This window comes from Antrostomus carolinensis, unplaced genomic scaffold (assembly GCF_000700745.2).
Source record: "Antrostomus carolinensis isolate BGI_N321 unplaced genomic scaffold, ASM70074v2 scaffold22467, whole genome shotgun sequence".
Classification (NCBI taxonomy): Eukaryota; Metazoa; Chordata; class Aves; order Caprimulgiformes; family Caprimulgidae; genus Antrostomus; species Antrostomus carolinensis.
This window is the reverse complement of record NW_010329780.1, coordinates 42,670-55,000: the sequence shown is the minus strand read 5'-3', so window position 1 is coordinate 55,000 and position 12,331 is coordinate 42,670. Positions and strand designations below refer to the sequence as shown.

The 12,331-nt window shown below is 35.6% G+C and overlaps 1 protein-coding gene across 1 annotated transcript in view; it reads left to right on the top strand.

Moving 5' to 3' along the window:
* Positions 1-59: 59 nt before the first annotated feature.
* The window catches only part of LOC104520362 (dedicator of cytokinesis protein 4-like), a gene marked incomplete at its 5' end in the record, with an annotated part of 33,623 nt that continues 21,351 nt past the window's right edge, over positions 60-12,331 (top strand). Inside the window, 8 exon segments of the mRNA XM_029086136.1 lie at positions 60-120; positions 3,012-3,105; positions 5,869-6,017; positions 6,741-6,827; positions 8,480-8,584; positions 11,058-11,199; positions 11,802-11,857; positions 11,860-11,970. Of these exon segments, the coding sequence (XP_028941969.1) occupies positions 60-120; positions 3,012-3,105; positions 5,869-6,017; positions 6,741-6,827; positions 8,480-8,584; positions 11,058-11,199; positions 11,802-11,857; positions 11,860-11,970 (805 nt within the window).

Sequence of the window (12,331 nt, the reverse complement as noted above, 5' to 3'; positions counted from 1 at the left end):
CCCTTATTATATTTCATTAAATTTTCATTCCTTTTGACTTTAATTACTTTCTGTTTTAGGGACTGCATGAAAATGGGAGAAGTGGATGGCAAAAAGATTGGCTGCACTGTTAGCCTTTTGGTTTGTATAATACTTTTCCTTTCCTTTTTTTATTTCAGTTGAGCATTTTCTAGTATGTGGCCACACATTTGAATAGGAGGTACCTTGCTTCTTGATGCAGTTTGAGTGGAAGTTGACAGAATAATACTGCACTTAGGATCACTGATTTTTTTTTCAGGGTGAAATTAATACAGTGGGTAGTTAGTCTTCCTTGGCATTTTATAGTTGGTCTCAGAGATCTCTAATACTGCTTTATTTGAATAGTTTTCTGTTTCTTCCTACTGGATAAACTTCACCAAAGTATGTTCCAAGTTTAATTGGTTTCCAGGTTCATAGAAACAAACAAGCCTTTCCTCCTTCCCAAAACCAACAAAAATCATATGATTTCTCCTGTTTTCTTTCTTCCTCAGTAAGTGAGACAAGCTGGTTCTTATGACATACAATTTTTTGAAGACTGTAGGCTACCTCTTCTCTTCCCAGTAGAAGAGCCAGAAATTCTGCTCAAGTTGTCGTCATTACAACAAACCAACAGTGCAAATTTGTAGTATGAAAAATATTTCATTTTTGTTGACAAGTTTCATTTTGGTTTTAGGCCAGTTTCTGCTGACAAGTTTGTTGACTTCCGTTAACCTTGGAAAGTTTCCATTTTCATGGTGAATGTTTTAGAAAGCTGTATTTTTAGACAGGGGAAAAAAAACCAGAATAAGCTGACTTGTAATTCTGCATTTTTTACGTCAGTGAAACAATTTGGTGTTGCTTCTAAGTAGCAGTTATAAGAGAATAAAGGATTTCTTCAGAAGGAAAATAGTACTCTCCAAATAGAGTTGGTGTTTACTACGTGGCCATAGAGCAGCTGGCTTTCTGTTAGAATATATGGCATGATCTAAATTCTGTAAAGCACCTGGATTATTTTCATCCTATCACTAAGGAGTTTTTAAACTATTATTAGCAAATTATCCAAGATTTGCATAAAAAGAAAATACAAATATTTAAAAATACCAAAACACCATAGTATTTTTAATTGTATTTTCAATGGCTTGTAGAGGCTAAGGCGGATTTCATATCCTAATGTTTTTCAGACAAATTTTTATACTAGTTGCACACCACAGAAACAATGAATCCTAAATTTTGAAAAGGTAATTTCAGTTACAGAAGTAGCACACAAATTTCAAGACATTTGCTTGCCCATATGATGGATGAATTGGTTGCCATCTCAAAATATGTTTCATGCAATGAGTAATTAGAGGAATGTATAATGTTAAAATTATTTGAAGTCCAAAGGAGGAAGCAATGTTTCATTTTTCACCACTATTTTGAAGATATTCTGACTTCCAAAGATAAGAGGACTGGTTGCCATGAAAAGAGAATTTTTACATTGTTTTGCCATAGAGGTATGTTCTGTTCTTCCAAAAAATAGAATTGGCCAAGTTATCAAATTAACTGGAATTATGCCACATCACGTGAAATATGCAGAAGGGGTATGCACCAGCAGCAATAACTTAGATGAAAGGAGAAGGTAGGAACTTTTTTCCTATTCTTCTCACCCTCTGATAGGTTTCACATGAGTAATGCTTGTTTGGAAAAGCTAGTTTAAGAGGTGTCTAATGAAGTTGGTTCCTTATGCACAAGAATCGCATAATTCCAATTTGGAAGTTGAATTTCTAATGAAAAAACTCTGTCATCACAGAGTTGTACAAAAGCCTTGAAAGTATATTGAAAAAACTTTTGGTAACTCACTGATGGGTTTTTCTCAGCATCTCTGGTTCTCATTGTATTTGATATTTAATTGATATTTTAGGTTCTATGAATTTTCTCAAGTCAGCAAGAAAAATACTTTCTCTATAAAGTTTTCGTTTTCATATTTTCATAATGTTCCTTCTACGTTTCTCTTTGATAACAACTCAATTTAGGGAACAGTGTTAGAGTTCAAAATAGTAAGTGATTTGAATAATAGAACAGAAATTCTTAATTGCTAATGAGGACCAGTGCTAGATTCTTTTATCCTATAAATTTCTATTAACCAAAGCAGATTGTCCTGAATGTTAACTATGGCTAGTGGGGGAACTGTAGCTACTCTAGCTGTTCATAGTGAGCATGGCAGTACTTGTGAACAGTGCTATAGTGTTTTGCTCCTCTCCCTGTAACTTTTTCATACTTTGTTTTAGGGCTTGCAAATAAATAATGAATGTTTTTTAACCAAGCATTTTGATGTTGCATTCCATATTTTATCCATGTAACAACAAATAGCAGTTATACATCCAGAATTCTTTAGCCACTTCTAGAAGTTTTGTCCTGGATATCACCTCAGAGTGCAACTTAGTGTATTTCAGTCATGCAATGCAATATCTGTGCATCAATTACCACTTCCCAGCATCAGTTAGGGCTGAAGAAATAATGTTTGTCATTCAGGATTGTACTGTTTACAATACTGAATAGTTCATAAAACTACCAAAGTCCTTCTACCATTTTGCTATGACAGAAGGAAGAGTAGACATACCGGGCAGTAGATGTTTTGTTAAAACATTAATACAAAAGTCAGAGTGGTGTCAATATTTTAAAATCAACATACAGCTTTCAGCAAGATGTTAAATGGCTGAGATAAGGATATGTGAGAGCACTTTTGGATGGATTGATATTTGTAAAGAAAGAACCGTCAGATTTCAGTTCTATCAGGCTCTTTCTCTTTCGTTCAATGAAAACTTAAAAAAAATCAAGAGCATATTGACTTGTCTACTGAAAATTTACTATTCTATTTACTGTTTCTTACTGTATTACTGCAGTTCTGTGTAATGACTTTGTACATGTGAAACTTTCAAATCTATACATGTATTTCTAGAGCATTATGTTTTTATTACCATTATCATATATTTATTAACTACTACATTTCATTACCAAATTCAATTTTATTGCAGAATTTTTACAAGACTGAACTGAACAAGGAAGAGATGTATATTCGCTATATTCATAAGCTGTATGACCTACATTTGAAAGCACAAAACTTCACAGGTAATTGAGTACAAACTAGAAAAGATATTTAGAACTGGTCCATGATTTACAGTCTTTTGCAAGCCTGTAAGCTATATCCTCAGTGCAGAACATACTGACCCAGGCAACAGCTGAGTTTCCTTGCGCGATTAATCTCTCTCAAAATACGTTTTTTTTAGCCCCACAACTCTGCTAGTTGCTGTGCTGAATGACTGCTGTTGACACAAACCAGCAACAAATGTGTGATAGTCATTCTTCACTCAAGAGGAGTAAAGTTTAGGGGAAGTTTTTTGTGAGTCCATTTGGTAGTATCTGAGCCTATATAAGTTTTTGTAATGCTGCTGGTTAGCTGTTTGGTGTGGTGTTTCTACACAGCTGTGTTTCATGACCTAACTTTTAGGTTAAAAAAATTAAAAACAAAGAAGATCCATATCACTTAATAATGATGGGACAGAGACCCTAATACCTGTAACAAGTATAGCACTTTGCTGATGTCTTTCTGAATCTTCACATACCACATTTGCAGTACTATTGCCCAGGATTTCTCAATGGGAATTCAGTGACAGGGCTGGCCATTATCTTTTAAATGAAGAAATAAGAAGATAATATGCATGGGTTTTGTTTATACAACATAAAGTACACTTAATTTGGGGAATTAACTACATGCCATCAATAATAGCTGGGAAGATAAAATCAGTATCTCTTTAAATGAAACAATCTTTGGCTGCCAAAATATTTAACTGACCTTTTAATACTTCCATCTTTTCCCTAGTGTTTGTGATTGCAACTGCATGTGTTCAGAATCTCTCCAGAATTTTTTCCTTCTTAAAGCAGATTAGTTGGCTGGCAGTCACTATTAAACAGGCTACAGGTACCTACTGCCACAGCAAATTTCCTTATGCTGTTCTGCTATGCATAGTAAAGATAACACGTGTCTTCACTTGGAATTTCCACAATCCCTTTGCAGGTCATGGGTTTAAAGCATAGAGTAGGTAGCAGGATATATTAAGGACAGATTTTAATTTCCTCATGTGACCTGGCACTAGTGAGTCAAAAGAGAGTTTTGATTGTCAAGCAGAATCTTTGCCACAGCTGGCTTTTGTGCCAGACTATTAATTTCCTGATTTTACATAACAGATCTTAGTAACTCTGTAAGCAGTGGAGGATTGTCTCACACCCATGGCACTGGGATAAAGACAGTCTTTCCACTAGAAACCAGACTTATATAGTCCATTGCTTTGCCTTATCAATCAGTGACAACACACAGACCTTTTGTAAATTTGCTGACCTAAAGTGTATGGGAGTAGGAAAAGAAGCTTGCTACTTCAGCGGCGTTCCTGCATGCTGCACCATTAGTTCTCTAGCTGCATGGTTTCATTCTAGGAATGAAGCCAGCTTGCCCTTAAAAATATATTTTTTTTTCTCTTTCATAGGATGATTTACAGGACTGTTTCTAATAATCCTCTGTAAAAAAAAAACAAAACAAAACAAAACTTTTTAATATAAAACATAGTTTACAATCTTTATTTAAACAGCACTTGTAACTCTCTAGAGGCTGAAGCACATAAATGCACTGATTTCTCTCGTGTCCCCTCAGACACCTGAGAAGTGTAATGAGATTGTCTTTGTATCTGTCCATCTTAGGAATGTTTTTTGAATCTGTCCTGTATAAATTGAATTTCCCCCATTGTGAGTCAACCCTGTTTATCTCTCCTTACTGTTTTGGTGCACAGCCTGGTTGCAGACCTCTCCCTGAGGTACTGATACATTATTTGTTATGCTGGCCACTGCCAAACATAGGATGCTGGATAGAGGGACCCCTTGGACCTTTCATCCAGTATGGCCATTTTTATTTTAGAAGCCTTCTATATACATTTTTGATAACTTAATATTGGTATGGCAGACAAAAATCTGTTAAAATTAAGGACTTGCATGCCAAGTTAGAAAGGAAGAGTCATAGTGAGCTATCCTGACATGTATTTATGCTCTGCTATCTTTTGTTTCCTTACGATTTTTAATGATTTGTTGTTACCAACTTCATGGATTTTTTAAATTGATATATAAATGTGCTGCATAGTTTGAGTACCAAACTGTACCTTGAAACTGTGGCAAAGATTGTTACCAGTCAAGCAGCCTGAAAGCTATGTGATGCCAGAATTAAGATTGTCTGTGCAACTTCAGCTGATCTTTCTTGCACACGTTTTGCAGTGCAACATCATTTTGCACCGTGCTTAGCATTTTACATTGAGATTCAAAGCGCACCCTCCCACAAACATCCGCTGCAGTGAGGGTTTTTCATACACAGGTTCTTAAGATGAACCCATAAGAGGAACACTACTGTTTAAAACAAACTACAGAGTTTTTTTCTAGTAGCCTGTCTCATGGGAACACATATGGCAGAGCAGAAGTAGGATATGGTTGTCTGCGGCAAACTTAGCATAAAAAGTACTTTAATATTTTTCTTTCCTTATGTACAACCTATAAAACTTGCAATAAAATAAGTCCAGTAGGCAACTTCTTTCTCCAGTGCAGTACATCTCCAGAACATGGCCCATCTTTGTACTGACTCACTCATGGAAAGTGGTCCTGTGAGTGGAAGAATAGACTGTGAACACTAACTTGGAAAACAGTAATGCATATGGACAGTTGGCCAAATTGTATTGTCATAACTAGTAATAATTTAAAAGGTGCGTCTGATCAAGAGCGTGCACGTTTCTATGTACTTTGTTTAGCTGTTTTATTTGTTTGGTGTTCATAAGTACCGTGCTCTAATTTGTCTTGTAGAGGCTGCCTACACACTCCTGCTGTACGATGAGCTGTTGGAGTGGTCGGATCGGCCACTGAGAGAATTTCTCAACTACCCCATGCAGACAGAGTGGCAACGTAAAGAGTGTCTCCATCTGACCATCATTCAAAACTTTGATAGAGGAAAGGTAAAATAGTCTTATTTTATGGAGTGGATCTGGAAAGGATAGGTTGTTCATTTTAGGACATTACTTCCAGGGCTGCAGTCTATTCTCATATAGAGAGAAAATGTTTGTCATTGCCTGATTAAGCAGTTACTTAGCGACACAGTAGGTTTCTTCTAATCCTGTGTTTGTATCCTAGAAATTCCACACTTACAGATGAGAATAATTTGCGCTTGTGTAGCAGTTAGCTTTGTAACTGTCAAAGCACTTCATGAAAGACAGTATAATTTATCCCCATTTTAAAGGTGGTGAAAATGAGCCATATAAAGCTGATGAAATTTGCTTAGTGACCAAGTGAGGAAAAAAATTCAGGTGTGAAAAAAATTCAGCCTTCTAAATCGTATTGTATCTTTTAGAATAGCAATTGTAAAATCCCTAAAATGGAATGGGTTTTGGGGATCACAGTTCATTGTCATCACTGAAAATAGTTACTCTTAATTAAGCAGGAGTAATTATCCTATAGTCTAAAATTTTATATACACTTTTTGCAATGATTTGTCTTGCTAGTAACAAGCAATTTATTGCAATTTTGTGTAGCTAGTGTAATATCCATGTGAGCCTAGTAAATGTAATCAAACTGATTACATTACAAACTATGAATTAGTATAGAAAGAACAGACCACTAATAAATAATGAATTGTCAAAGAGTTGCTTTGAAATTACTGAACATCTTTTACTTGCTTGCAGTGTTGGGAAAATGGCATTATCTTATGCAGGAAAATTGCAGAACAGTATGAGAGCTACTATGACTACAGAAACCTCAGCAAGATGAGGGTAATGTACCTGAGTACTTTGCATCAATCAGAGATCCAAAAGATTTTTAGTTTGGGTTGTAAAAATATTACCTTGAAAATTAAATTTGGAATGGTCCTTAGGTTTGGTTTGCAAACTTTATTTTTTAGCTTGTGGGTTTTTTTATGCAATAAAGATAATAAAAAGGAGTGTGATATTTTTGAAGAAAAATGGGAAAATAAATGATCCTGCAATGTTTGTACCTGTACAACACCCCTTTTGTGTGCATGCTTATGTAGAAAAATTGTAGTGTAGATTCAGTTTCATTGGTTTCCTATGGTTTATCCAGGGAATGTGCTCTATGCAGTCTTTCACTAGGAGCATCAACGTATCTTTGCAGTTGTAATTGCAGGCAAACAGCTTGCCACAAGCAACATACACCTTTGTGATTTTTTTTATTTTCTGCTTAAAAATATGGTCTTTTTAATATCAGATAGCCAAAATTAATCTTTCCTGGCACAGTCTTCCTGCTTGCTTTCTTATTTTTTCTTGAACTTTAAGCATTGTTTCTTTCTTCATTCTTTCTGATACTTTATTTTAAAGGTTATTCAGTCTTCCCTTTTCTTGTCTGCTTCTGATGGATTCAATTTTATATTACAGCTTCCTTTTTAAATTTTCCATATGTGTAGGATGCTTGCTGCTAGGATGAACTGAAGTATAATTAATACAGAGCTGCTTAACAGCATTATGCAAAATTCTCAACTGCTATGTAGCAGTACTCCCTGTGATCTGCTTATAACATATATATTTAGATAGCCCAATAGCAGAATCCTGTAATCAAAAGCAAAGTGACTATCATCATGTGAATAAAATAATTAGTTTATGCACATTTAATTAATTGTAATTAATGTGTTTTGTATTTGAATTGGGAAATATCCTTCTGCTGTATCTGTGCCACCTATGTTAATCCAAAAATGGAGGTGTGGGGGTTTCTTATAGAAGTATAACTAGGCAGCTGTTGATATCATGTACACATTAAATAGCTGCCTGCATTACCTGAAATAGGGCTAATACTGGGGTATTTTCAGTATTAAGAACAGAGAATGCTTTGCTGAAATTTCATCAGGAAAAGGGGACTTTGACATTAAGATCATTTTGTGTCAGTTTTTTGAGTGAAATAAAAGCAGGATGCATTGATTGAAAACTATGTGAATTGCTATTGTGAGATTTTTAAAGGAACTTACATTTGACATCTGAATCATTGGAATCTGGTATGATTTGGACACAACTCTCTTGAATATGGAAATTTGACTTTGCTGACTAAACTGACCACATTACTGACATGTGCTTGGATAATTAGAAGATTACTGGGTCATATGTTTCAAACTGCATTTCTATTACATCCATTTTTCATTTACAGTCTATGCATGTTGTCATTAATCTAATATTTTGCCTCTTTAATATCTTTAAAAGCAATTTTTTTAAAATTCTTAGAAACTTTCAGGTCATTAAGAGGTATAATTATTTAACCTGATGTATTAAGAGACTTCTAGATGTTCTTATTGTTACTCAGAGATGCGCTGCAATTCCAGTACTTCAGAGCAGTGTGCTGAAAGACCCTTCCTTTTGTGATAGCTAGAGGTAAAAATACATTTTCAAAAAAGACTAATTGCATTCTTATCAATCTCACTCAGATGATGGAAGCATCTTTGTATGATAAAATTATGGATCAACAGCGTTTGGAGCCAGAATTTTTCAGAGTTGGATTCTATGGGAAAAAGTTCCCATTCTTCTTGAGAGTAAGTGAATTGAAAATAAATAGAATGGATTAATTCTGGAATTCATACTGTCGTTCATAATCACTTTCTCTACGTGAGAATTTGACGGTACCATATGCAAGTTCTTATTCTATGAGAAACAAGGAATTCTTTATAGAATCATTGAATCATTTTGGTTGGAAAAGACCTTTAATATCATCGAGTCCAACCATAAACGTAACACTGCCAAGTCCACCACTAAACCATGTCCTTAAGTGCTGCACCTCCGCATCTTTTAAATACCTCCAGGGCTGGTGACTCCGACACTTCCCTGGGCAGCCTGTTTTAATGCTTGGCAACCTTTTTGGTGAATAAATTTTTCCTAATATCCAATTTAAACCTGCCGTGGTGCAACTTGAGGGCATTCTTCTGTCACTTGTTGCCTAGGAGAAGAGACCAACACTCAGCTCGCTACTCCCTTCTTTCAGGTAGTTGCAGAGAGCAATAAGGTCTCCCCTCAGCATCCTTTTCTCCAGATTCAACAGCCCCAGTTTCCTCAGCCACTCCTCATAAGACTTGTTCTCTATACCCTTCACCCTTCGTTGGACTTGCTCCAGCACCTCAATGTCTTTCCTGTAGTGAGGTGCCCAAAACTGAACACAGTACTCGAGGTGCAGCCCCACCAGTGCTGAGTACAGAGGGACAATCACTTCACCTGGGCACACTACTAGCTTATATTCAGCTGACTGACAACCAACACCCCCAGGTCCTTTTCTGCCAGGTCCCCATCGATCCAGCCTGTCCAGATCCCTCTGTAGAGCCTTCCTACCTTGAAGCAGATCAACGCTCCTACCCAACTTGGTGTCGTCTGCAAACTTACTAAATGTGCACTTGTGTGTGTCTAAATGGTGTAGTAGTGGTAATCCAAGCTCCTCCTGCTATGGTAATTCAAATAAGTGATGAAGGAACCTCCTCTGTATGGTGAAGGCCTAAAAAGCTTGATTTTCATTCGCCTTTGTGGTGGGGACAATGACAAATTCCAAATGGTAAATGTAGCATGAAACTCTCCCCTTTGAAAGATACACAAAAAAAAGAGTCTGATGGGCACTGTTACCTAGTAGTCCTCTGAGTATAAAATCTGTATAAACCAATTTGAAAATGATAATTAGAGATAATTTAATGTTTACATTACTAAACGTCAACTGATGAAGTACAAGTACTGGATTAAGTTGCACAATAGTGAAGTATTTTCAGACGTGTAGGTATTTCACTGCTTATGCATCTGCCCGGGGAGTATTTATGCATTTTCCAAGTTAAATGTACATAGCACAGATTTACGCTTGCAGCATCAACAAGGAACACCTCAAAACTTACTACATTTAATTTTTTTTTTGTGGCAAACCAGTTTGTAAGTCTGGCTGTGTTTGCTATAGGACTAATGAATAAAGCTTTGGAATAAAACTTTCACATTTTAATTTGTAATAACACTTTTGCAGTTGATTTCTTGTAGCAATTCCTGTGAAAGTCTCAGAATTCAATGCTTCTGGACTCTGTAGTCAAAATACTATAAGGACAACTGTTTCTATATAAACCTGCTTCAAGAGGAACATATTAGTAATGACTTTTTAGAATTTTCTGGTATAGATTTTAAAAGGAAATTAATTTAACTGTGTTTTTAGAAAAATGATATTTTAAGCTATTTCCTTATTTCAAATGGGTGTGTAAGCAGTATCAAACCAAAAAGTGCTGTTCACAGCTACAGAAGCCCTCAGCACCACCACGACGGTCAGTGACTAATTCCAACAGGTACTCCAAATCCAGGCATCTCATGTTTAATGTAGGATGTGTGGTGTATCCTGTAGTCATGTTGTGCAATCTCAGGAAAATAATGGTGCAACATAGTGGGCATCCAGGTAAAAGATTATGTTGGAGCCAGGAGTATTCTTTCACTTCATATTGCAAAAATTGGATAATTTTAATTTACCAGGCTGATAATTGGTAGACATTTAGAAGATAAGGCAAATTCAGTGCATTCTACCATTTTCTTATGCATTGTTTTTCTTCAGAATTGTTTAACTTCAAAGTTTCCTAGTTCCTCATGGAAAGGACTTTCAGCCCATTTCATTGTCGTAACTGTCTGTTGCATTATATTTTATTATATATTTCATAGAATTTGATATGTTATGTTAGTTACATACTTTAATGCAATAAGAACAGTTTCTTCAGATTTGTATTAAAGCTTTATGTATAATAATTTGATTTTTTTCTATTTTTGTTAAAACATACTTTACATGGTAAAATTTCTAAGTAACCTGTTCTTTCTAGGCTTCTTATTTGCATTCTTGCCTTTTGTTTCTTCTTTTTTCCTTCTTAAATGGTGTAAAAATTGTCTGGAAAGTCAGTATTTAGAGCATATGCTTGTATCTATCTAATGATACCAAGTTATTTTCACTTAACTTGCTCTTGTTTTGTTTTGGGTTGTGGTTTGTTTTTTTTTTTTTCTCATTCTCTTCAGAATAAGGAATTTGTTTGCCGAGGACATGACTATGAAAGGCTGGAGGCCTTCCAGCAGCGAATGTTGAATGAGTTCCCACATGCCATTGCTATGCAACATGCTAATCAGCCAGATGAGACCATCTTTCAGGCAGAAGCACAGTGTATCCACATAATCACAAACCCATACACTGCAGTTATGTCTTTCATGCTTTTAAAAAATGTAGGTACGCCTATAGCCAATTTCAATCACAATGTGCCTCCACTGAAATAAATGGTAGGTGAGAATTCCCTGCAATTTCTCCCAGTCACTCTATTATATTTGGAATTTTTTTGTGTAATTGTTGGATTTATTTAAAAATTCCTCAGCAGGTTATTAAGATTCTTACTTTAGCCAAAAATACAGGTAGAACTATCACCACTATGATATAATGGTATATCAGTTCAAGTTACAGTAATTCAAGTTCTTACAATACAACATAATGTTAGCATGGCATGACGTATTGTGTGAAAGAATATATTTAATTAAATCCCTTTACTCCATGTGCTATTCCACGTAAGTAGCTCTGTTTAAAAAATAAATATGAAATTTTCAGCAAAACAGTACAATGAAATCCCAAAACATCAAAAAGTCTCTCAGGTTCCTTTCCCAAGCCACTAATAGTCCAGAAGCATTTTGTTATGCACACTTTAAAAAGTTTTTCTTCTGTCATGCTTCAGGAGTCAACATGAATTGAGTGGGATAGCCTTAACTCTTTACATAAAGATTTGCAGATTTATGCAGTGACACCAATTCCAGAAAACCAGGAAGTCCTGCAGAGTTTTTTTGCATTCCTGATAACATCAAGAGCTTTTATAAAGTAAATCACATCTGGCGATTCCGATATGACAGGCCATTCCACAAAGGGACCAAGGACAAGGAAAATGAGTTCAAGGTAAAGTACCATGCCCTTTCCTGACCTACTTGATCTATGGATTTTTTTGTAACTTCAACAATAGTTGTGTTTTTGAAACGTCGTCTACAGTTGTGTTATTCAACAGAGTGTGGTATAACAAATTCTCTAGAGGAGATGGTCGCTCAGGTTTGACTATTTCATTTTCATTTTAATTAAAATAATATAAAAAATGTATGGGAGATGGGAAGGTCTTGTATATGGGAATAGGAGAGAAAAAAAAAGAACCCATTTGTTTTTGCATCAGCAATATATAGAAGGCAGAACTGGAGCCAGCAGAGCATCCTCCACAGAAGTTTGTAAGGCAGATGGGAAAACATTAAGTAGATAATCTAGATATGGA